The sequence below is a fragment of the Microcaecilia unicolor genome, chromosome 3, assembly GCF_901765095.1.
Source record: "Microcaecilia unicolor chromosome 3, aMicUni1.1, whole genome shotgun sequence".
Classification (NCBI taxonomy): domain Eukaryota; kingdom Metazoa; phylum Chordata; class Amphibia; order Gymnophiona; family Siphonopidae; genus Microcaecilia; species Microcaecilia unicolor.
The window spans coordinates 511,951,346-511,977,796 of NC_044033.1; the positions used below are offsets into that span (position 1 = coordinate 511,951,346).

Sequence of the window (26,451 nt, forward strand, 5' to 3'; positions counted from 1 at the left end):
AAGATGGGTGGGCCAAAGAATCCCACCCCATCCCACAGGTGATTTCGTGTCTCCTTCTCTCACCTGCATGCTATATGGTCTCTCAAAACATCCCCTTTGTCCCGCATACCTTTTAAATAGCAGATTTTCACCGGCAGTGAGCAGCAACTAATACACACTGCTCATGTTGGCCCCACAGCCTTCCCTCTGATGCATCTTCCTGTTTCCGCATAGGCGGGAATACATCAGAGGGAAGGCAGTAGGGCTGGTGCGAGCAGAATGTATCAGTTGCTGCTTGCTGCAGGCGAAGATCTGCTATTTACAAGCTCTGTAGGAGGGACAGATGTTGAGAGTTTTCAGCTGGTGGGGCTTAGGAATCCCTACCAGCCACTTCATAGGTGTGCTGCTACTAGGTGGGCCTGAGCCCAAAGTGGTTGGGCCTGGGCCCATCCAAGCCCACCCTTGGCTACGCCACTGATGTAGCATAGCAAGTTCTGTGCAGAAAATGTGGGAGTGGCAGTGAGTTCACATTAAAAAAAAAAAAAAATTCAATTCTGGTAGTCTGTAGAGCCTATAAACTGTAATGGTGTTGGGCTTCTTGTAAGGTTGAACGTGTGACCTTCAAGAGGTCGAACAGATAGCAGCTAGGACGTGTTAAGATGCCCTGCTCCCCTGCATTGATACCCTGGCTTACTTTGAATGAAAAGCTCAATTTGTGATCTAAACCCTTGTTTGAGTGCTTAGCAGAAAGGATTCCAATAATTTTGAAAAATGACCCAACGTCTGCTGAAGTTTTCCCGCTGGGCCTACACGTAAGATAGTGAGAAAGCTCAGGCCTGTGCTAGGACCTTCTCTCTGGTGGGTCAGTTCTTAATGGAACAAGATACCCAATAAGATTGGCCAAGTTCACTGCTTGTTTTGATAAGAATGTGAAATGCTTGATTTCCCCCTTCCCCCCCCCCCCCCCCCCCCCCCCTTTGATGTTAGCTCTGATCTGAAAGGCTTTTGTATACGTCATCTGTGATGGGTAGTTTGGCCTCTCCTGCCTTATACTGTGATCTGTGGCTGATGTGATTGTGTTGTTACCATTTATGTGTACTGTAATTTGTTTTGTGCATCGCATTGGGTGTCAGGTTTGAGTGGGAAGGGGCCATTTATAAACTCTTTACATAAAGATGCAGTAACGCATGTTGTATAAACAAATTTTCGTACATAATTTAACATGGATCTTTTACTCTCATTTCTTCCCTTTTCTTATCCTTTTCGTTTTTATTATTTTAAAAATTGTACTCTAGATGCCTTTGCAGCTTCTCCTGGTGAAGCCCCGGCAGCGTCCGAGGGGGCAGCAGCACCAGCTACCCCAACCCCTGTAGCAGCTGCTCTTGATGCATGTTCAGGAACTGGTGGGTGGCATGTCCTCAGCTGGTGTCTGTGATCTGTGCTGTAGTAGTGCGATGACGGTGCATTGTGATGTGTTTTCCCAGTTAACCGTTTACGTGGCTAGAAATACTGTACACAGCAGCGTTCAGAGGCCCTAAAGCCACATTTTGAAATGGTAAAGGATTTTGAGGAGAGAAGCTGCTTTAGAACGTTGCTGCTTTCTCTGTCTGTTTGGGTTGCATTTGCTTCTAACGTTAAACTGTGCTGAGAGGAAGTATTGAATTTTGGGTTCTAAAACCAGACTCGGGCATTAGACTACATTTGAGCTGTTAGTTTTTGTAAGAGGGGTAGGGTAGGCGTTAGCATAGAGGACCAAAGTCTGTCTGTCTGTCTATCTTTTGTTACCCATCGTTTGCATTTCTTTCCTTCCGTACTGATCTTGTGTGTCATTTCACTTTCCCTTTCACAAGACCCTTTTGCCCCATCCGAAGGTAGTGCAGAGGCTCCTCCTGAGCTGGACCTTTTTGCCATGAAGCCGACAGAGACCAGCATGCCAGCCGTCACCCCTACAGCTCTGGCAACTACTCCTTCTCCTCCACCTCCTTCTCCTGCCACGGTTGTTACCGCCTTCGCCGTCGCTGCTACCACTGCTGTCTCCGCTACCACTGCTGTCTCCACTACCACTGCTGCCGCTACATCTACCACCACCACCACTGCTGCTGCTGCACCTCTTGATATCTTTGGTGGTAATTCTTTTTCTTTCACTTTAACAATTTACAATCGTTGTTTGCGTTATTTAGAAGCATTCTTTATGCAAAGTTTTTTTTTTAATTATTTATTTGGACTTTTGCTCACACCTTTTTCAGTAGTAGCTCAAGGTGAGTTACATTTTCAGGTACACTGGGTATTTCCCTGTCCCTGGAGGGTTTACAATATAATTTTTGTACCCGAGGCAAGAACACAAGGGGCAGCGGCGGGATTTGAACCGGCCACCTCCGGATGTCAAGACCGGTGCTCTAACCGCTAGGCCGCTAGGAGCGGCCTAGTGGTTAGGGTGGTGGACTTTGGTCCTGAGGAACTGAGTTGGATTCCCACTTCAGGCACAGGCAGCTCCTTGTGACTCTGGGCAAGTCACTTAACCCTCCATTGCCCCATGTAAGCCGCATTGAGCCTGCCATGAGTGGGAAAGCACGGGGTACAAATGTAACAAAAATAAAATAGATACTATTGGAGATTCTACATGGAATGTTGCTACTATTGGAGATTCTACATGGAATGTTGCTATTCCACTAGCTGCGCAGGCTTCTGTTTCTGTGAGTCTGTACGTGCAGGACGTCACACTCACAGAAGCAGAAGCCTGTGCGGCCACATTGGTGATCTGCAAGGGCCGACTTCTAGTGGAATAGCAACATTCCATGTAGAATCTCAAATAGTAGCAACAGTGGAGGAGTGGCCTAGTGGTTAGGGTGGTAGACTTTGGTCCTGGGGAACTGAAGAACTGAGTTTGATTCCCAGCACAGGCAGCTCCTTGTGACTCTGGGCAAGTCCATTGCCCCATGCAGTGGTGTGCTGGAGCAGGCTCTCACAGGCTGCAAGAGCCGGTTGTTAAGTTTTTAAGAATTTTGGGAGCCGGTTGTTAAAGTAGGGCCCTCCATGGCTACTTTAACAACTGGCTCCCAAAATGTGGGCTTGGGCCCCCTGCTGAATTCTCTTTTACTTTGCTGGTGGGGATGCTGAGCCCTGCCAGCCAAGTAAATAGACTACTGCTGCTCCCCGCTCCTTGTTTCCAGCTCTGGGCAGCAGGCTGAGACTTGTCGAGCATGTGAGAGAAGTTCCAGCATGCTGCTCAGAGGAAGATGTTGGGAGTGGTGGCTGCCAGCAAAGGTATGCCTAGCGTGCCCGCAAGAAAGGGAGGGAGGAGAGAGAGGCAAGTGTTGCTCCCCCTGGCCACTCCTGCCCTTCCAACTGCAGAGCTGGTTACGTCTGGAGAAAGAGCCTGTTGTTAAAAATTTACCAGCACACCCCTAGCCCCATGTAAGCCGCATTGAGCTTGCCATGAGTGGGAAAGCGCAGGGTACAAATGTAACAAAAATAAAATAAAAATAAATCCTTCAAACTATTTAAAACTTTGCATAAAGAATGTTTTTTTTAAGTAGCACACTCGGAAACAGCTGTGTTCCTTTAATACATGAGTAATGTCGTATGTGTTTCTTGATCGTAGATTTATTTGAAACGGTTTCTGAGGCCGCTGCGGCGGTTAAGACTGACGCTGCGCCTAGCATAGACTTGTTCGGTACAGGTAAAGAACCAGAAGTTTGTGCGTTTTTAAATTGGAGCCTTGCTTGTCTCATCTTTTTTTTTTTTTTTTTTTTTTTTTTTTTTTTTATGTGTGTTTTCTCACACTCGAAACTTTATTAGCTTTTTATTTCCTTTCTTTTTTGGAAGATGCATTTTCCTCCCCACCCCACGGGGCTTCCCCTGTTCCTGAGGCTTCCCTAACTGCTGACCTCTTGTCCGGTGAGTTCTGGCTTCGGGGAACGTTGCTGCTTTTCCAGTGTAACTCAGTAGGTCCCAAGTAGCCATCTCGTGCTGTTTTGTGATGGTTGTAACATGTTTGAGCGTGAATATGCACATTAAAGGAATGCAGTTGCCACTTTTCATCCACTTAGGAATGTAGAAATGAAACGCAGGAACAACTTGCATATAAGTTATTTTTCACTGACTGAATGAAGGGAATGTAGCTGCCAAAAATGTGTAACCAGTGTGGTGTTCGTGTATCAAAATATCACCTGTATCTTGCCCAGATGAATATTCCATTTTTCACTAAGCAACTTCCAAAAATGTTAAAGGTAGCTTTAATATTTTAAACAACCTTAATTGACGGGGTTGCCACATTCATACCAGTCCTGTATCACTTCACGTCGGCTCCAGAAATGGAAATGCATGGAGTAAGGTACCCTTTGCTTTCTACTGAAAGTACAAGCCCTAACTTGTGAGTGCGTTAGCCAATTAACAGCATTTTTGCTTATGTTTGCCAAAAAAAAAATTTTTTTTTTTTTTGCTGTCCCAGTTCTTTTGCAGGGGATGTTCTCTTATGAGAGACTGTTAGTAGACCTGAAATGAAGTTGTCATTTGTATTTGTTTTTTCCTTGGTTTTCAAGACATTATGTAATGCTTTGCTGATGTTAAACTTTACATGTTTCATGCTTGCCGCAGTGGATGCGTTTACTTCACCGTCTCCTGTACCCACAGCTTCTCCAGCAAAAGTGGAACCCTCGGCCATGCTTGACCTGTTCGGTGGTGGGTATTTCTGAGAGTTTTGGTTTAATCCATCCTGACGATTCCCATCCTCAAATTGTACAAATTCTTGAATGACTCATTCATATCATTTTTATTATATATATATATATATATCTCTCTATATAAAAGGCAAAACCAACGTTCTATGAAGCCTCCAGCCGGAAGTGTGAAGGGGGCGAGATATCCGGTTTCCCTATGAGTGTCTGCCCCGCCCTCTCTGTAACACAGTCAGTGAAGGAAAACAGCAGAGCACGAAATCAAATCGCTGGCTCTGTAACAGTGAAGGACTCAGAGGGGGGAGGGGAGAGAGGCCAGAGGGCAGGGACACACACACTCCCACATGCACACAGAAGAAAACATTGCTAGCCCCCATTTCATTTGCATCAGAAACAGGGCTTTTTTACTAGTATATATATATATTAGTAAAAAAAAGGCTCGTTTCTGACACAAATGAAACGGGCGCTAGCAAGGTTTTCCTTGGCGAGAGTGTGTGTGAGAGATGGAGTGTGTGTGTCAGGGAGACAGAGACAGCGTGTGTGTGTGTGTTTGTGTGAGAGAGAGAGAGTGTCTGTGTGTGTGTGACAGAGAGAGAGAGTGTGATAGACAAGGGAGTGTGTCAGAGAGAGTGTATTTGAGAGACAGTGAGTGAGTGTGAGCCCCCACCCCCACCTCTCTGGTCTCAGGACCCCCCCCCCTTGCCACCCGCAGTTGCCAGTGGTAACACTGTCCGGCCGCTGCTGCTTCTCCTGTGCGGCCACATTGGTGATCTGCAAGGGTGATCAGTGGAGGAGCGGCCTAGTGGTTAGGGTGGTGGACTTTGGTCCTGGGGAACTGAGGAACTGAGTTCAATTCCCGGCACAAGCTCTGGGCAAGTCACTTAACCCTCCATTGCCTGCCGCATTGAGCCTGCCATGAGTGGGAAAGCACGGGGTACAAATGTAACAAAAATAAATAAATTTTGTAGCGACATGGAAAATATTTATGGACTGAACAAATGTCATATTTTGTTCATGTTTTCCATGTTGATAAATTTACTGACAGCAGCTCTGATGAAGTCCATCCTTTCTGCTTCCAGCCACTGTATCCACTGCCTGTCTAGTTTCTGTCTGGTCTGCTTTTGCAAACTTCCACTGACAGATTCCAGCACCTCCTAAGGTGTCTGTTTCCAGTGGTTAAGGGATCCTTAGAAGCTTAGCCGAGATTGGGTGGCAGTATAGCGCTGCGTGAGTCTGGTAGCGCCTTGGAAATGTTGAGTCGTAGTAGTAGAGCCGGTGGAGGGAGGCGGGGCTGGTGGTCAGGAGGCGGGGCTAGTGCTGGGCAGACTGATACTGTCTGTGCCCTGACAATGGCAGATACAAATCAAGGTAAGGGTATACACAAAACGTAGCACATATGAGTTTATCCTGTTGGGCAGACTGGATGGACCGTGCAGGTCTTTTTCTGCCGTCATCTACTATGTTACTTTTACCATTTTAAGGTGCTTGTCACATTTCCAGATATCTCTGGTGCATGGGATTTGCTAATGTTTCTTGGGTAGTAATATGTGTTCAAACCTTCCGTTCTATTTCTATGTGAGTTTATTTCTTTTTAAGAAGCTTTACTTGAAGAATGGAGGGAGGAGGGGAGGTTGAGCTGACAAGAAGAATCCATTAATTAAAATGGCCATTTTTACTGTGCATCCGAGAAAAAGGCTGTTAACAAATGACTTAATTCGTGTGAATAGGATTTTTCAGTGTCATAATTGGTATGAGAGAATGTTGCCTTGGCAGAAGATAAAGGGAACTGGGACTTGACATACCACCTTTCTGAGGTTTTTGCAACTACATTCAAAGCAGTTTACATATATTCAGGTACTTATTTTGTACCAGGGGCAATGGAGGGTTAAGTGACTTGCCCAGAGTCACAAGGAGCTGCAGTGGGAATTGAACTCAGTTTCATAGGATCAAAGTCCACTGCACTAACCACTAGGCCACTCCTCCACCAGAGCTGACACTGTGATGTCATAATGCCTCATTCCACCAATGCCTGAGTCAACCTCATCAGTGATGTCACCTCATCAGTGATGTCACAATGGCTTGATTGCCCAATACTTGGCTCACTTCTGATATTGTGATGTCATTAGGGAAAGGGAAATGGGACTTGATATACCGCCTTTCTGAGGTTTTTGCAACTACATTCAAAGCAGTTTACATATATTCAGGTACTTATTTTGTACCAGGGGCAACGGAGGGTTAAGTGACTTGCCCAGAGTCACAAGGAGCTGCAGTGGGAATCGAACTCAGTTCCCCAGGATCAAAGTCCACTGCACTAACCACTAGGCTACTCCTCCACTCATTCCACCAATAAGAGCCAACCTCATCAGTGATGTCACCTCATCAGTGATGTCACAATGGCTTGATTGCCCAATACTTGGCTCACTTCTGATATTGTGATGTCATTAGGGAAGGGGAAATGGGACTTGATATACCGCCTTTCTGAGGTTTTTGCAACTACATTCAAAGCAGTTTACATATATTCAGGTACTTATTTTGTACCTGGGGCAATGGAGGGTTAAGTGACTTACCCAGAGTCACAAGGAGCTGCAGTGGGAATCGAACTCAGTTCTCCAGGATCAAAGTCCACTGCACTGACCACTAGCAACCTTCCATGTAGAAGCCTGCCCTTGCAGATCACCAATGCGGCCGCACAGGCTTCTGTTTCTGTGAGTCTGACACGTTGCTGATCTGCAAGGGCAGGCTTCTACATGGAATGTTGCTAGTGGAATAGCAACATTAACATTCCATGTAGAATCTCAAATAGGGAAAAGGGAAATGCGACTTGATATACTGCCTTTCTGAGATTTTTGCAACTACATTCAAAGCGGTTTACATATATTCAGGTACTTATTTTGTACCAGGGGCAAGGAAGGTTAAGTGACTTGCCCAGAGTCACAAGGAGCTGCAGTGGGAATCGAACTCAGTTCCCCAGGATCAAAGTCCACTGCACTAACCATTAGGCTACTCCTAAAAAGGCAACAAGTGGTAGACCTCATATGACATTTGCAGAGTAATTTTAAGAGCGGGCCTGGTTTGAGGTCCAGAAGGATTTCCTAGACATTTAGGTGCTACTAAGCAGTATAAAATGTTTTGCACGTTTTTGGGGTCTTGCCAGGTATCTGTGACCTGGATTGGCCACTGTTGGAAACAGGATGCTGGGCTTATTTGCATGGGAGGTAGGTTATATATATATATATAACTTACCTCCCATACAAATAAGTACATAAGTATTGCCATACTGGGAAAAACCAAAGGTCCATCGAGCCCAGCATCCTGTTTCCAACAGTGGCCAATCCAGGTCACAGATACCTGGCAAGACCCCAAAAATGTACAAAACATTTTATACTGCTTATCCCAGAAATAGTAGATTTTCCCCAAGTCCATTTAATAATGGTCTATGGACTTTTCCTTTAGGAAGCCATCCAAAACTTTTTTTAAACTCCGCTAAGCTAACCGCCTTTACCACATTCTCTGGCAACGAATTCCAGAATTTAATTATACGTTGAGTGAAGAAACATTTTCTCTGATTCATTTTAAATTTACTACATCGTAGCTTCATTGCATGCCCCCTAGTCCTAGTATTTTTGGAAAGGGTGAACAGATGCTTCACATCTTACCCGTTCAACTCCACTCATTTTATAGACCTCTATCATATCTCCCCTCAGCTACCTTTTCTTCAAGCTGAAGAGCCCTAGCCGCTTTAGCCTTTCCTCATAGGGAAGTCGTCCCATCCTCTTTATCATTTTCGTTGCCCTTCTCTGCACCTTTTCTAATCCCACTATATCTTTTTTGAGATGCGGCGACCAGAATTGAACACAATATTCAAGGTGCGGTCGCACTGTGGAGTGATACAAAGGCATTATAACGTCCTCATTTTTGTTTTCCATTCCTTTTCTAATACCTAACATTCTATTTGCTTTCTTAGCCGCAGCAGCACACTGAGCAGAAGGTTTCAATGTATCATCAACGACGACACCTAGATCCCTTTCTTTGTCCGTGACTTCTAACGTGGAACCTTGCATGACGTAGCTATAATTCAGGTTCCTCTTTCCCACATTTACGAACTTAGGGCCTCTTTCACCAAACCACCAGTGGTTTGGTCATAAAATCCAGTAGTCTATGATATTACTGTGCATGTACTTGGCTCCGCCTCCTTTAAAGTAGGCACCACTATGTCACGGCAAATACGTAATGCACGTCGGTCTTCTATAAGACCCCATTTAAGGGGGTGAGTTACCAAACTGCATCAGCGATTCCCATGCGGCAGTGCCGACGAATCCTATTGAAAGGGAATGAGCTTTTTCGGCACTACCGCATCGAGATTCTCAAGCGCGGTTTGGTTTGGTGAAAGAGGCCCTAAGTTTGTAAATCAGCGTTTATCTGTAAAAATGGTTTATATAGTAACTTAAAATTAATTGGGCCTTAAAGTGAGAGCATCCTTCTGTGCTTCCACAGAAACTGAAAATGGGCCATTTTTGTGGGTACCAGGCACTTTAAATCGGACAGCATTGTACGTAAAGCTTCATCTGTTCTGTTTAATGATGAAACTTTATGAAAGTACCACATTGAGGTTTAAAGGTTTTCTTTGGGCCAAATATAAAGTTTTAGGCAAAAGTTTAAAAAAAAAACTATGAATATTTTCCTGATCAGCTGAAATCTTTTCTGGATTTGAAACAACTGAAATAACAGCTGTTAAATTAGAAGGGGGTACACGCAGCCTTGCTTTATTATAATTGTTATTCCTTGTAATCTTCTCTAATTCATTAACGGCCCCAAGAGATTGTGGTCTAAGAAAGCAGAACAATATGCTATAAAGTGAAAAGTAATTTTTTTCTTTCAGTGCAATTTTCTGATGAGAATATTTCTTCTCTTAACTTTTTTGTAGTTTTCCTTTCTTTGTTTTACCTGGCTGTTATTGCATATGACAAGTGTACTCTTGTTAAAAGTTTAAAATCAATAAACAAATCAGAAAAAAAAACTATGAATTTGTGGTCCATTTTCTGTGCGATTTTTCCTCTTTACAGAAGTTGTGGGTAAAATACCATACATTTTATTCAAACAGGGCAGGCAAAGAGTGAATAGGTGTTCTGTTTAATTGTAATAAATGTAAGAACCAGCAGAAATTTTCTCTGGCAGGTGTTTTTTTTCTGTGGAGTTTTCTCCCCCCTTAGAGGTTAGAGGTCATTGAATAAGCACTGTTTCCAACTTGTAGGTGTTTTTGTTCCAGTAACTTCCATCCTGCCTTTACTGTGAGTGGAAGCCAAACAGAGAGGGTAACCACCATACGTAAAAAGTACACAAAACAAAAAACAACACTGGGCCTTCAAGACTGAGGGGGGGGATGCACTAAAGTCGTCGTTAGATCCTTTCCCTACCGAATTCCATAGCGAATGGGTAGGGAACGGCTACGCACGCAGGAAAGGGAATGCAAATGAGCTGCTCGTTGCAGCTCACTTGCATTCTCTAACCCTTCGTAAAACCGTCAGCTAATCGGCCGGTAGAGCATGCGCAGAGCAGCCAAGCGTTATGCTGGCTGCTTGCGCATGCCAAGGACGTCAGGGAAAAAAAAACCACATCCTTTATTGACGGTCTTGCCCTCCCCCTCCGCCCGAGGTCACGGAGGATGGCAGGAGCTGTCATTTCAAGGAAGGGAGGGAGGGAGGGGGCCGGGGCTGCCCAAAGTTATGATTTCAATGCAAGGGGGAGTGGGGAGCACTCGGGCAGTGGGGGGGGCAAGGCTGTCAATAAAGGACCTCGGGCGGGGGGGGGGTGGGCAAGGCCGTCAATAAAGGACGTCCATAAAGGACGCTCCTGGCGAGCGTTTTTGCCCCCTCCTGATTTTTTTTTTTTTTTTTTTTTACATTTAAGTTTGCGAAGCCCACGCAGCCCCAACGAGAGGTACAGACCTCTCGTTAGCTTTCCCGGCATTTTCCAGCGTTAGGGCAATCAGAAAAGGTTAGTGCATCTCATTTCAATAGGGCTTCTACACAATTTGCTCATCTGCATTCCGTTTGCGTTAGCTGCTACCGTCGTCGGAAAAAAGTATTTAGTGCATGCCAGGGTTTACTACTTGCTCGTTATTGCCTCATAAAGTTTAGTGCATCTGGCCCTGAGACAACAGGAGTGTTTTATTAGTGAATGACCCGACACGGGTAAAACAGGTGGTTTCTGTTAAATCGCTGCCGTCCGTTGTGACAGGCTTTTTTTTGGCTACAAAGATTCTCTCCGTTCAGTCTCGGAGGCATTGGATATATACACACTTCACATCATTTCTGCCCAAACTCTGACCCCTGAGGCAGGCGTTGTTTTACGCCGAAACACGGCCCCTGTCGGGTCATTCACTAATAAAGCACTCCTGTTGTCTCAGTCTTGAAGGCCCAGTGTTGCTTTTTTGTTTTGTTTACTGCGAGTGGTACGTGAACAGACCATTTCTGCCTCTCAATTGGTTAGACTGTTGTTTGCCCTGCTCCTGTGATGTCAGACCCATGATGCTATGCTGTTAAGGTGTTTATTGTACCTTGCTGAGATTCATGTGCCCTGTTGCCTTTTCTTTATCTTAAATGCTGCATTCTGGAAAACCCCGTAGATGCTTTTGGAAGCTGTGTTCAAGAGCCACAGCCTGTAACCCAAGCAGCGTCTAGTTCCTCAGCTTCTGCAGATCTACTAGCTGGTAAAAAAATAAATAAATAAAGACATATGTATGCTTTGTGCATGATTAAAACCTGTATGATGATGTAGCAAAACTTTACATGATCAAAACACTCACTTTACTTCCTTCCTGTTTGTTTATACTGTTTGTTTGTTTGTTTGTTTGTTTGTTTATTTATTGCATTTGTATCCCACATTTTCCCACCTCTTTGCGGGCTCAATGTGGCTTACAATAAGATATGAATAATGGAAATACATTTGTTAACAACTTGGTTATGGGTTACATTGTACAAGTTATGTGAGACCATCGAAGTATCAATTAAGAATATAACAATGGGACATCAACATTGAAACGTTGGAAAGAGACAATGGGAAGCTTAAAGGGCAGTATTAAGACTATCTAAGACTGACTATCTTGTTTAGGCAATTTTGGCTAAATTATGCTGAATTTTTATTGGTTTTATTGCTTTAAAATTACTGGGTTTTATATGGCGTTTTATAATATAACTGTTCCTGGACGGTTCCAGCTTCTTGATTTGTAATCTGCATTGACCCGAGTAGGTCCTGCGCAAACTATAAGAACTGAAATGTGTATTGTGTTACATTTACCGTACCAAGCACTCGTCTCTTGAAACTTAGAAAACTAGTCTTCGTGTCTGAACCTAAAATGCAGGTACTTCAGTTGATATTAATAGATGTAAACAAGAGTCACACATTTATGGCCTTGGTTACAAAGGCGCACTAGCGTTCTTTAGCGCGCACAACCATATTTTCGAAAAAGATGGCCGACCATCTTTTTCTTCGCTAATATGGTTGGGCCCGGCCAAGTGTCAGAGTTCGCCGGGGTTGAAATGGCCGGCCTCGGTTTTCAGCCATAAGGAAAAAAAAATGCCGGCGATCTGAAACCCAGCGAAATCCAAGCCCTTTGGTCGTGGGAGGAGCCAGCATTTGTAGTGCACTGGTCCCACTGACATGCCAGGACACCAACCGGGCACCCTAGGGGGCACTTCTAACAATATAATAAAAATAGCTCCCAGGTGCATAGCTCCCTTCCCTTGGCTGTTTAGCCCCCCAACCCCCCCCCCCAAAACCCACTCCCCAAAGCTCTGCACCATTACCATAGCCCTAAGGGGTGAAGGAGGACACCTACATGTGGGTTTTGGAGGGCTCCCATTTACCACCACAAGTGGAACAGGTAGGAGGGTGGGCCTGGGTCCACCTGCCTGAAGTCCACTGCACCCACTAAAAACTGCTCCAGGGACCTGCATACTGCTGTCAGGGAGCTGGGTATGACATTTGAGGCTGGCATACAGGCTGGCAAAAAAAGTTTTTGTTTTTTTTTCTTTTTTGGGTGGGAGGGGGGTTGGTGGCCACTGGGGGGGGAGTAAGGGGAGGTGATACCCGATTCCCTCCAGTGGTCATTTGGTCAGTTGGGGCCCCTTTTTGAAGCTTGGTCGTGAAAAAATAGGGACCAAGTAAAGCCGGCGAAATGCTAGTCAAGCCTGGCTTTTTTTTTTCCATTATCAGGCGAAGCCGGCCATCTCGTGAGCACGCCCCCATCCCACCTCCGTCCCGCCTTCACTACCCTGCCGACACGCCCCCTTGATGTTTCGCCGGCTCCGCGACGGAAAGCAGTTGAAGCCAACCAAAATCGGCTTTCGATTATACCGATTTCGCCGGGTTCAGGAAGTCGCCGGCCATCTCCCGATTTGTGTCGGAAGATGGCCGGCAATCACTTTCGAAAATAAGCATGAAAGTCTCCTTTCAAATGTTTACTGTAGAACCTTGATTTTAATCTTAGACCTATGTCTATAGAGGTTATTGGCTGAGTTCCTTATCACATCTTTACCTCTTGGGCGTTTATATGCTCAATTCTCTACTCATCACTTCCATTCAGTTACTTGAATTGGTTGTTTTCCTGCACTTAACGGGTAACTAGGTATTGTGATGTTTCATGCTCAGTACGTTTTCTCTATCGTATTATGTTGGATCTGATGTATTAGCTCTCTATCTCTATTATACCTAAATCTCCACTACCCAAGCTGCAAAGCACTCAAAGACAAATCAACTTATGCATCCGGTTTTTCCTGCGTCAGCGCACAACTGTGGAACGCACTACCAAAAGACTTGAAAACCACATATGACCACTTACACTTCAGAAAAACACTTAAGACCCACCTGTTTAAAAAGGCATGCCCTACCGACCCAACATAAACGCCTGATCTCAGCGACACAACAACACTAAAGTTCGTAATGGCCATCACACAACTCTCCCGTTGTACGATTCAGTCACGTGGTCCTATCACATGAACCTTATCCTTCCACAACATCACCTTGTATTTGTTTACTCCGGAGTCTGCAAACAGCTCTCCGGCACTATGGAAGCCACATTGAGCCTACAAATAGGTGGGAAAATGTGGGATACAAATGTAACAAATAAATATTAAACTTCTATTGGGGATAGGGGAGGAGGGGGTAATGGGGGGGGGGGGGGTCTTAAGGGGTTATACATGAAAAATGTACTAGATGTTCATGAGTTATTGTTTAACTGGATTTGTATTTGCTAAGAGATTATGGAGCCCAACGCACATCAATTTTGAGTTACCGCCCGGCTACCACGCAGCCCTTGCGGTAATTTCATTTTTGACGCTTGTCCGCTACGCGCGCCTGAAAACATTTTTATTTTCTGGCGCGCAGGCGGTAATCGGCATTTTGCGCACGGAGACCATTACCACCCGCTTACCGCACGAAGGTCTCGCACCCCAAATGGACACACGGCAATTTTCATTTTGCCGCACATTAATTTTTTTTTTGCAGGTGCACTGAAAAATGATTCTGCGCGTGCCCAAAACATGCATCTACACTACCGCATCTATAGAAAGATGAACAATTTTTTTAAAATTAGCGCGCGATAATTGTTCTTGCTAATCTGGGATAAATATATTCAGTCCCTATCCCATAGAGCCCGCAGCCTGGTATTAAATATGTTTTCATGAAGGGAGAAGTTAAGTAAAGGAAGATTTGGAAGTAGGTAATGCTAGGGGGGCCTAAGCCTATGATGCCTGGTATGAACTAATCGTACTTGTGACAGATGGATATGCGGAGCCGGGGAGGGGAGTCTTCCGCCAGGGTCGCTTTACTCATACTACCCCTCTCCTCAAGTCGCTTCACTGGCTCCCTATCCGTTTTCGCATCCTGTTCAAACTTCTTCTACTAACCTATAAATGTATTCACTCTGCTGCTCCCCAGTATCTCTCCACACTCGTCCTTCCCTACACCCCTTCCCGTGCACTCCGCTCCATGGATAAATCCTTCTTATCTGTTCCCTTCTCCACTACTGCCAACTCCAGACTTCGCGCCTTCTGTCTCGCTGCACCCTACACCTGGAATAAACTTCCTGAGCCCCTACGTCTTGCCCCATCCTTGGCCACCTTTAAATCTAGACTGAAAGCCCACCTCTTTAACATTGCTTTGGACTCGTAACCACTCGCCTCCACCTACCCTCATCTCCTCCTTCCTGTACACATTAATTGATTTGCTTGCTTTATTATTATTGTCTATTAGATTGTAAGCTCTTTGAGCAGGGACTGTCTTTCTTCTATGTTTTGTGCAGTGCTGCGTATGCCTTGTAGTGCTATAGAAATGCTAAATAGTAGTAGTAGTAGTAGTACTTATGTAAGTTATGTCAAGGCTCATCATAGCTGTGGAGGTTTGTGGGGCTGAAACATGGTTTACTCCATGGAATAGGATTCCTGGTACTACAGTAAGTTTGATTAGTCAGTCCTCGAGAATCTGAATTTTAAGAATCCCAATTATTCGGTACAGCCCTAGTGGGAAACACTGTTATCCTATATAATAAAACTCACCCTCAACGTTCTGAGGACACTGACATCACTGTCAGGTCCTCCGGGCACTTCCTTCCGGTTTGAAGCCTTCTTGGTGGTGAAGCCACCGAAAACACTGCGTTGGGGCCCCGCCCTTGCGTCAAACGTGATGATGTCGAGGGCGGAGCAATGGCGTCAGTGGCTTCACAAACACCGAAACAGCAGAGATTGAAGGTGGCGTGCCGAGGTCCGCAACAATGGCGGGCAGTGCCTTCAGAACGCGGAGGGGGGGAGGTTCGGAAGGAAACCTTGCTAGCGCCCGTTTCATTTGCGCAAGAAACGGGCATGTTTTACTAGTAGTTTATAATGCAGTAGGAAACCCAGATATCAGTTAAGATACCTTTTGTTGGTGTCAAAATATTTCATCATCTTATTACAGTCAGTAACTTGATTTTCTTTCCTTTGTGTCTTCTGTGGGAATCCTTGCTGTAGCAAATATAACTGATCTTAACATATATAATTCTAATATCTAATGGCAAAATACCATATTCATAATTATAGCTTCTTAGGGGTTTGGGTACGGGGGGGGGGGGGAGATAAAGAAAAAGACTTGATTGTTATGTTAATGGAATTTTCATTGAGAAAGTTGACGTAAAGACCTGTATTGCACGTTTGCATTAATAAAAATGAGTTAAACATAATTATAGCTTCTTTACTAAACTTTTGTGTGTGTTGCTTTTGCACAAGTGCTTTTTGAGTGTTACAGGATGTTTCTCTGTGCTTTTAAAATAAACACAGTCGTACCTTTTGTTCACCTCATTCTCAAGGCTTTGGAGGTTCTTTCATGACTCCCTCTCCTGCACCGATTACCCCAGCTCAGAACAACCTCATACAGCCCAACTTTGAGGCAGCTTTTGGATCAGCACCTTCAACTGGTAGCAGCTCATTTGACCCATCAGGTGAGGGTAAAACTTTTATGTACGGGGCAGCTTTAAAAAAAAAATTATTATTCCAGATGATAACAACATAAGACGAAGAGGTATACTATTGAATAGAAGCAGCTAGATGGGTATTTGTTCTAGAAAACAAATTGGAAATGAAAAGAATTGGTATGTTATGTGTACGTCTTTTATTGAAAACAGTCTTGGCAATGATCCTCTAGTGCAGGGATTCTCAACCCAGTCTTCAGGACACACTCAGGGCCCTGTTTTACTAAGCCATGTTACAGGCGCGTTAGCGTCTTAAATGCGAGTACTTGCCTACAATATCCCTATAGGCGCCTGCACGGATAATGCGTGCGCTAATTGTAGGCACGTTAAAAATGCTAACGCGCCTTAGTAAACAGGGCACTCAGTTTGGCTTTTAGGATACCCACAATGAAGACGCATAAGAGAGATTTGCAAACAACGGAGGCAAATTGATCTCATGCATTCATGCATGTTCATTGTGAATATCTTGAAAACCAGACTAGCTCAGTGTGTTCCAAGTACTGGAGTGAGAAACTCCTGCTTTACTGGAGAGATACTAATGTTATTTTTTTTTAAGGGAAGAGTTCCATAAGCCATATTAGTCCAGGGGGAAAAAACTGAATTTGTCATAGATTGGGATACAATTTTTTAATAAAGATTTCTGAAAATAAAATTCCAAACATCTTAATGAAAAAGACAATGCCTTTGAAGAATTCAAATTACAAAGAAATCGGCCAAAAAACCCACAAAATGTTGGAGTAGATTTTAAAGGACCTTCAAAAAATATGTTTCTTCACCCAACGCATAATTAAACTCTGGAATTCGTTGCCAGAGAACGTGGTGAAGGCGGTTAGCTTGGCAGAGTTTAAAAAGGGGTTAGACGGTTTCCTAAAGGACAAGTCCTTAAACCACTACTAAATGGACTTGGGAAAAATCCACAATTCCAGGAATAACATGTATAGAATGTTTGTAGGTTTGGGAAGCTCGCCAGCTGCCCTTGGCCTGGATTGGCCGCTGTCGTGGACAGGATGCTGGGCTCGATGGACCCTTGGTCTTTTCCCAGTGTGGCATTACTTATGTACTTATGTGCGGAAGAAAGGATGGTTGTGGTCTGTACAGCCTTTTTTTTAATTGAGCTTTTAATCCAGGTGTTCCCAAACTTGTCCTGGGGAAACCACAGCCAGTCAGGTTTTCAGGATATCCGCAATGAATATGCAGGAGAGAGATTTGCATATCAAGGAAGTAGTGCATGCAAATTGATCTCATACATATTCATTGCAGGTATCTTGAAAACCTGAGTGGCTGCGGTTCCCCCAGGACAGGTTTGGGAATAACTGCTTTAAACAGTAACAAAAACTACAAAGATTTGTCTTAATTCAGAAATGAACTACATTTTGGTGGATGTAGACTGAATTTGCCCAGTAAACATATACATGGTTTAATTGACAGTTGCAAAATTAATCGCAGTAATGCTTTGTGACGAACTGATTGTTAACATTTTAGGTCAGTCTAGTTGCCCGTCCCTTTTTTTTTTCTTCCCCCTCCTTTTCGGTCTTTTTGGGATGAGACTTGAGGATCGAGGTGGAAAAAGGTCTAAAGCATCCATCTTTGTTTTATAAGCCTCAGAACTTTCTGACAGAAGCAAGCCCCACATCTGTGTGGGATCCCAATTCTAATGCATGGTTTTTAGGGGGACTGCTTTTGCAGAGATGAGGGTTTTTTTTTCATAATTATAGGTTAGTACAATCACCACTTTCTGTTCTGAGGTGCAGTTTGCTAAATTTTAATAAAATTCTTCCGTTATTTGCTGAGGATAATAATGGATGGTTATATTTTTGCTGATGTAACGTGATTGGTTTGTAACGAGAACAGAACCACAGAAACCTGAATGGAAAAAGAAAAAACATTTAAGCGGTGACCCCAAGAAATGTTTTAAGAGAACCCTGTAAATAAATAAGCACATAAGCACCGCCATACTGGGAAAAGACCAAAGGTCCATCAAGCCCAGCATCCTGTCTCCGACAGCGGCCAATCCAGGCTTCCAAGAATCTGGCAACCCCCCCCCCCCCCCCCAAGTGGAGGAGTGGCCTAGTGGTTAGGGTGGTGGACTTTTGTCCTGGGGAACTGAAGAACTGAGTTCGATTCCCACTTCAGGCACCGGCAGCTCCTTGTGACTCTGGGCAAGTCACTTAACCCTCCATTGCCCCATGTAAGCCGCATTGAGCCTGCCATGAGTGGGAAAGCGCAGGGTACAAATGTAACAAAAATAAAATAGATACTATTGGAGATTCTACATGGAATGTTGCTACTATTGGAGATTCTACATGGAATGTTGCTATTCCACTAGCAACATTCCATGTAGAAGGCTGCGCAGGCTTCTGTTTCTGTGAGTCTGACGTCCTGCACGTACGTGCAGGACGTCAGACTCACAGAAGCAGAAGCCTGCGCGGCCACATTGGTGATCTGCAAGGGCCGACTTCTACATGGAATGTTGCTGGTGGAATAGCAACATTCCATGTAGAATCTCAAATAGTAGCAACAGTGGAGGAGTGGCCTAGTGGTTAGGGTGGTGGACTTTGGTCCTGAGGAACTGAGTTCAATTCCCACTTCAGGCACAGGCAGCTCCTTGTGACTCTGGGCAAGTCACTTAACCCTCCATTGCCCCATGTAAGCCGCATTGAGCCTGCCATGAGCGGGAAAGCGCGGGGTACAAATGGAACAAAAAAAATTTTTTTTAATAATATTCAGTGGACTTTTCCTTCAGGAATCTGTCCAAACCCCCCTTAAACTCCGTAAGGCCAGCTGCTGTCACTTCATTCTCCGGCAACGAGTTCCAGAGTCCAACTACACGCTGAGTAAAGAAAAACTTTCTCCTGTTTGTTTTAAATCTACCATATTCTAGCTTCATCTTGTGTCCCCTGGTTCTATTATTTTTTGAAAGTGTAAACAAACGCTTCATATCCGTCCGCTCTACTCCACTCATTATCTTGTAGACTTCTATCATATCATCCCTCAACCCGCCTATATCAGACCTATATCATTAATACATTTTACATTTGAGAAATAAAGAGAATCAGAAGGTAATTGTATTGACTGTGTACCAGGGGCGTATCTGCGTGGGGCCTCAGGGGCCTGGGCCCCCGCAGATTTCGCCCTGGACCCCCCCTACCGCTGCCAACCCTCCCCCTCCGTTGCTTGCCTACCTTCGCTGGCGGGGGACCCCAACCCCCGCCAGCCGAGGTCCGCGTCCTCCTGCCGCTGCCGGCTGCCTTTAAAGAATTCCGTCAGCTGGCGGGGGACCCCCAACCCCCGCCAGCCAAGCCGAGGTCCTTTCATTTTTCCACTGAAGCTGGCGCCGACGAAAGTTTCTTTTGAGTTGTACGTGCAGGACGTCAGACTCAGAAACAGAATGAAGCTGTTTCTGAGTCTGACGTCCTGCACGTACAACGTGCAGCGACGTCAGACTCGAAAGAAACTTTCGTTGGCGCCAGCTTCAGTGGAAAAATGAAAGGACCTCGGCTTGGCTGGCGGGGGTTGGGGGTCCCCCGCCAGCTGACGGAATTCTTTAAAGGCAGCCGGCAGTGGCAGGAGGACGCGGACCTCGGCTGGCGGGGGTTGGGGTCCCCCGCCAGCGAAGGTAGGCGAGCAACGGAGGGGGAGGGTTGGCAATGGCAGCGGCTGGGGGGAGGGGGATCGGCAATGGCGGCGGCGGAGGGGGGGCTATAATGTGCCCCCTCACTCTAGCCCTGGCCCCCCCTACCGCCGCAGTTCAGATACGCCCCTGCTGTGTACACATAAGCATGTGATCAAGAACTCAGAAAACATAGATCTTGCAACTCATTCCCCTGGATGTACTGACTGAGAAGGGTTAGTGTTCCTTTTTGATAAGAATTGTTCTAGATCAGTGGTTCTCAAGCCTGTCCTAGGAGATCACCAGCCAGTCAGATTTTCAGGATGCATGAAAGATTTACATATAATGGAGGTGACAGGCTTGCGGATATCCTGAAAACCTGAGTAGCTGGATGGTCCCCCCAGGACAAGTTTGAGAACCACTGTTCTGGATAAAGTGGACCATATCCTTAATTCCCCCAGGTTACCAGGGGATGACAAACGGAAATAGCTTAAACTTAAAAGGACATTATAATAGCCACTGAGCTGCAGAAAGCCAAAATACGATCATTGTAACCTCTGTAGGCAGGAAGGCATTGTTGCTCATTAAAAATCAATAGATTTTTGTACTGTAGTTTTTCTGTTTTTATTTAAGAAAATGTGCTTTTTATATGAAACTTGGCAACAGAGATACGGGTCACAAAATGTATTTAGTACAGGTTTAAATATGTACAAATGTGGTTTGAAAGTGTGATATCAGCCTTTGCTGAGGGGCTGGCTGAACGTTTTTCCTGAAGTGCTTTCCAGCATGCATAGCAGCTATTCAGGTGTTCTTTGGGAGGGGGGAAAAAAAAAACCCTTTTAACTGACTTATTAACATCTACTATAACAGATGAGCCAAGTATCTCAAAATGAATCATAATGTAATATGAATAACTAGTTAATCCTTAATCGGCATTAGAAGACTTTATGGTTTACTAGTCCTTAACATATTGCATGCCATGGGTTTTAATGCTTGCATGAGCTGTGATTATGCATACTGTAAGCTGTTAATAATGGCATTGACTTAAAAAGTGAACAGAAGCGGAATGCTCCTTGTGATGCAACGATGGGCTGTTCAGTCTGGCCTCAATTCCAATGGACAGAACCGGTTTTATAGTCTAGGTTGTGTTTTATGTTCTAATGCTGGAGGTGTGCTTAAGTTTGCATGATAATAAAAGGATGCTGTCTGCTTGTTGGAGCTGAACTTTTTCATTACTGCTTTCATTCTGTTTGTGTTCTCTTCCATTTGGCTGCTTTACATGCTGGGGCCGTGCCGCGCATTTACAATTGGTGAGTTCTGCAACGAAGAGTAAGAAATTTAAGAGTTTTTGCTATGATTTTTGGTTAAAAATAATGTTGTGCACAGTGGTGTAGCTATGGGTGGGCCTTGGCTCAGGCCCAACCTATCTGGTCCCCCAACACCATTCTAGGGTGACCCACCTGGCCTGGCTCCCCTTCCTTCCTGGATTCGTCCGTGGCCTTGCAACTCCTTATCCAGCTCAGCACGTTCGCAAGCAGCTGCAATGCACTGTCTCTGCCTGCGCTGGTCTCTGCAGGCTTTTCTCTGCCTCATCCTGCCAGAAGAAACAGGAAGTGATGTCAGCGAGGGTGGGTCACAGCAGAGGGAAGCCTGCAGAGACCAGCGCAGGCAGCGGCTGTGTGTTTCTGAAGATGCTCGCAAACATGGTGATGTACACCTGGGAAGGGGAGTTGCCGGGTCGCAGGCAGGGGCAAATACCGAACCCAGGGGGTGAAGAAGAAGGAGACATGCAAGACAAGGAGGGGTGGTTTGGAAGGCCCACCCAAAATAACCAGTCTGGCTATGCCACTGGTTGTGCATGAAGAATTTTGACAGTGGGGTATTCAGCTGTAAACTTGGAATCCATCCAGTTAAACTCGGTTTTGATGATTCCAGATCAGTTAGGGTTTGCTTCAAAACCATGGATGAAGTGCTAAGGAGTAGGAATCTACCAATTCAACTTTTGAAACCAAATAGAATTCAAATTAAAGCACCAAGGGGCAGGGGCGTATCTGGAGTCCGGCGGTAGGGGGGGCCAGAGCCAGAGGGAGGGGGCACATTTTAGCCCCCCCCCCCCCCGCCATTGCCAGACCCCCCCCCCCATGCCGCCACTGCACCCCCCTGCCATTGCCAGACCCCCCTCCCGCCACCAATGACTCTCTCCACCACCCCCCTGCTGCCAACCCTACCCCGCTGCCGTTGCTTACCTTTACTGGCGGGGGACCCCAGTCCCCGCCAGCCGAGGTCCGTTTCCACCTGCCAGTGCCGCTGCCTTTAAAAATGTCTTCAGCTGGCGGGGGACCCCAACCCCCGCCAGCCGACCCGAGGTCTGTAAAGTTCTTCGTCCTCCGTGGCCGGCCCGTGCTATATAGCTGTTGAATCCAGTTCGGAGTCTGACGTCGCAGCACATTGTACGCACGTAAAGGCAGCGGCACTGGCAGGTGGAAGCGGGCCTCGGCTGGCGGGTGTTGAGGTCCCCCGCCAGCAAGGGTAGGCAGCGGGGGAGGGTTGACGGCAGTAGGGGGGGTCCAGGGCGAAATCTGCGGGGGCTCAGGCCCCTGTGGCCCCACGCAGATACGCCCCTGCCGAGGGGCCAATGCAGAAATGCTCACAGTAGAGCCACTCGCGGATGTCTGAGCACTTGGCTTCTACTGCGAGCGTAATACCACGACGTGCAAGCTAATTGCAGGCAAATTTTATGTACGGAAAACCGTCAGCAAATATGGGAAGACAATGCCAGACGCATGTGCACAAGGTTTCGCAGTAAGCATGGCTTTGGTGGGCTTGTCCAAACAAAAATGGAAAGTGTCAACACACATCAGTGCTTGTTTTCTGACCCTAAAAATGAGCTTTGCAAAAATTGTTTGCACACCATTTTTGCAAGGCTGTCATATTTAAGCAGAGATGAACCAACACCGATGCATGCTTTCACTTTCAGTTTTGTTCCGACACGCACACATTTGTTACTTTCCCGTCCCTCTAAGGACTGAGTTGACATGAGCAGAAATTTTTCTTCACTAACAAAGAGCGTAATTGACGTGAACAAAAATTTTCCATTGCATTACCTTGTGAGCACTTCTTTACAGGTAAACACACACTCGCAGGAAGGTTGAAAAGAATTCCATGAGCCATGCTCTGCAGTGGCGTAGCTATGAGTGGGCCTGGGTGGGCACAGGCCCACCCTGAATGGACCACCAAAAATGTTCAGTGGCAGCTACCCTTGCTCTCCTCTCTCCCACCCCTGGATCTGGCATTCTCCTCCTGTGGCCCGGCAACTTCCTCTCCATCTCTGAAGTACCTCAGCATCTTTGCCAGAACAACAGTGACACACCTCAGCTGCCTGCATCAGCCCTGCTGGCTTTCCTCACTGATGTCACTTCCTGTTTCTTGGACATGGCAGAGGGAAGCCTGAGAGGCCAGCGCAAGCAACGGTGATGCTTTACTCCTGCACCAGCAAAGATGCTGAGGTAGCTTGGAAGAGGGGGGCTAATCTCTATGCTGATGACACCCAACTGTATCTCTCCACACCAGACATCACCGCGGAGACCCAGGCAAAGGTATCGGCCTGCTTATCCGACATTGCTGCCTGGATGTCCAACCGCCACCTGAAACTGAACATGTCCAAGACCGAGCTTATCGTCTTTCCACCAAAACCCACTTCTCCTCTTCCTCCACTTTCTATCTCAGTTGATAACACCCTCATCCTCCCCGTCTCATCTGCCCGCAACCTCGGAGTCATCTTTGACTCCTCTCTCTCCTTCTCTGCGCATATCCAGCAGATAGCCAAGACCTGTCGCTTCTTCCTCTTTAACATCAGCAAAATTCGCCCTTTCCTCTCTGAACACACCACCCGAACTCTCGTCCACGCTCTCATTACCTCTCGCCTGGACTACTGCAACTTACTCCTCACCGGCCTCCCACTTAGCCATCTATCCCCCCTTCAATCTGTTCAGAACTCTGCTGCACGTCTCATATTCCGCCAGAACCGATATACTCATATCACCCCTCTCCTCAAGTCACTTCACTGGCTTCCGATCAGATACCGCATTCAATTCAAGCTTCTCCTTCTTACCTACAAATGCACTCAGTCTGCTGCCCCTCACTATCTTTCTACCCTCATCTCCCCTTACGTTCCCGCCCGTAACCTCCGTTCACAGGATAAATCCCTCCACTCAGTACCCTTCTCCACCACCGCCAACTCCAGGCTCCGCTCATTCTGCCTCGCCTCACCCTATGCTTGGAACAACCTTCCTGAACCCTTACGCCAAACCCCCTCCCTGCCCGTCTTCAAGTCTTTGCTTAAAGCCCACCTCTTCAATGCTGCGTTCGGCACCTAACCCTTACCGTTCGGTGAATCCAGACTGCCCCAATTTGACTGCCCTATCGGACCGACCGTTCACTTGTCTATTAGATTGTAAGCTCTTTGAGCAGGGACTGTCTCTCTTTGTTAAATTGTACAGCGCTGCGTAACCCTAGTAGCGCTCTAGAAATGTTAAGTAGTAGTAGTAATCTTGGATCCGGAGTCTAAGAAGAGGGAGAGAGATCTAGGACAAAGGGGAGAGGGAGTTTTGCAAAGCCCACCCATCCTAACTCTGGGTTCACCTAAAATGATAGGTCTGGCTACGCCACTGATGCTCTGTATACTTCCCTTTTACTTTCTACCAGCTGCTTCCCCCAATACCTGGGCTACTGATGGTATTATGCACCCTGAGGTTACTGGCAACCATAAAATTTACCTATCAGTGTTTTTGGTAGGTTGCCGAATGGCCACCAGGCTTCAGCTCTGCTAGCCTTTAGTTTGCTGTTGAGTTAACCAAACATTCCAGGAATTATGTGCCAAAATCAAAATAATGCTCCATTAAACAGAATAGTATATGCAGGTACAGAATTTTAACACTTGACTCTGTCAGCCCTTGCTCTTCAGTCCAGCGTCTTCCTGTTTGCCACCTGAACAGTGATGGTCAGCAGCACTGTAACAGCAATCCCGAGGTTGCTGGCACCCATCAATGTTTTTGGTAGGTTGCCGAATGGCCACCAGGCTTCAGCTCTGCTAGCCTTTAGCTTGCTGCTGTTAACCAAACATTAGATACATCATCCCCATTTGTCCAGGGAGGCTATATAAACTCGGACAGTAAGTTGCAGTCTGGGGAGCAATGAGCTGACCTAGCCATAACAGATTGAAAGAATGCTTAGTAGACAGACAAGGACAGGAAACGGTGTCAGTGTTCGTAGATTGCTTGTATTTTTAAACTGAAGCATCATTTAAAATTGTCAACTGGGGAACCTCGGCGGTGATGCAGGTTGACGGGGATTTGGCTCAATGTGGCTTACATAGTACCGTCAAAGGCGTTCGCCCAGTCGGTGGATAACAAATACAAAGTTGTATAGTGATCGTATGAGATAAGTGGAGGGTCGGAATGGATGAAGATCGCGTGTTGTCCTGTTCGATCATAGTCATGCTGTGTTGGTAGGTGAAGAGGGTTACGTGGGGTCGTTGGGGTGGGCCTTTTTGAAGAGGTTGGTTTTTAGTGATTTCCTGAAGTTCAAGTGGTCGTGGATTGTTTTCATAGCTTTTGGGAGCCCATTCCATAGTTGTGCGCTTATGTAAGAGAAGCCTGCTGCATAGCTTACTTTTGCCAGGTTTTTTTGTTTTGCAGACATTCCTTAATTGCCAACTAAATGGCTTTCTTGTATTTCTTTACTTAATCCTTAAAGATGTACGGGTTAGTGATGGGCTTATGTTTACACAAATTCCATTGGAGATGCCGAGACTTTTGGTTTAAGTCCCTTGTCAGCAAGGGGAATTTTCTAGCAGGTCTAATTTGAGGCTTGAAAGGGGCTATGCTGTACAGCTTCAGAAAACTGTTGGATCAGAAGATCAGTTCTTTCCAAGGTGACTGTTTTGGGTGTCTAAAGCAGCTTGCTACAGTTGTCACTGGTGGTGATAGACATATTTTGGCAGGTTGCTTGGAATCCAGAACTTGGAAGATTTTATCAGTAGTTGACACTCTATCCCTCACCAGATAATGGGTCTGGCCATGAGGCAGGGTCGCCATTACTTTGCTGCAGTCAAGGTTGACGCTGGCTTCATTCAACAGAGGATTCTTTACTCAAAGCTTTATGTCCCCCGGGTTACAAGGTCCTTCATCAAACTAGAGCTAAACGGAGAGGGAGTGGAATCATCATCATTCATAAAGCCGCCTTCAACGTCAAATTATACTGAACTCTTTTGATCTTGAGATTAATTTCAAATAAAGTGATCCTGTGTTGTTGAAGCCCACATGCTTTGTTCTCTTCTATCGTCTTCCAGGAAGCTAGTCTGCCTCGGAAAGCTGTTTTACTGAATTCCTCTCAAATATTTGTTTTGAGTTTGCTAATGTTTTATTAATAGGTGATATTAATTTGCATCTTGATAACCTTAGGGATGTTAAGATAAAGAGCTTACTTGATTTTCTCACCTCCTGGGCCACATTCCCAATCCTCCCAGGATGCTGGGCTTGAAGGAGCTTTGGTCTTTCCCAGTATGGCAATACTTATGTACTTATATTATGGATGACTTGAAACGTGACAGGCTGGGGTGCCTCCAGGACTGGGTTTGGGAACGTAATGGAGGGAATAGTTGGTACTCGGCTTATGAATCACCATTC

General features: G+C 45.8%; 1 protein-coding gene across 1 annotated transcript in view; it reads left to right on the forward strand.

Moving 5' to 3' along the window:
- LOC115464827 (clathrin coat assembly protein AP180-like) overlaps positions 1–26,451 on the forward strand; it is a 78,638-nt gene that overhangs the window by 9,678 nt on the left and 42,509 nt on the right. Inside the window, exons 2-8 of the mRNA XM_030195185.1 lie at positions 1,275–1,382; positions 1,830–2,105; positions 3,581–3,658; positions 3,805–3,876; positions 4,576–4,659; positions 11,281–11,364; positions 15,994–16,125. Of these exons, the coding sequence (XP_030051045.1) occupies positions 1,275–1,382; positions 1,830–2,105; positions 3,581–3,658; positions 3,805–3,876; positions 4,576–4,659; positions 11,281–11,364; positions 15,994–16,125 (834 nt within the window). The remainder of the gene's footprint in view (positions 1–1,274; positions 1,383–1,829; positions 2,106–3,580; positions 3,659–3,804; positions 3,877–4,575; positions 4,660–11,280; positions 11,365–15,993; positions 16,126–26,451) is intronic.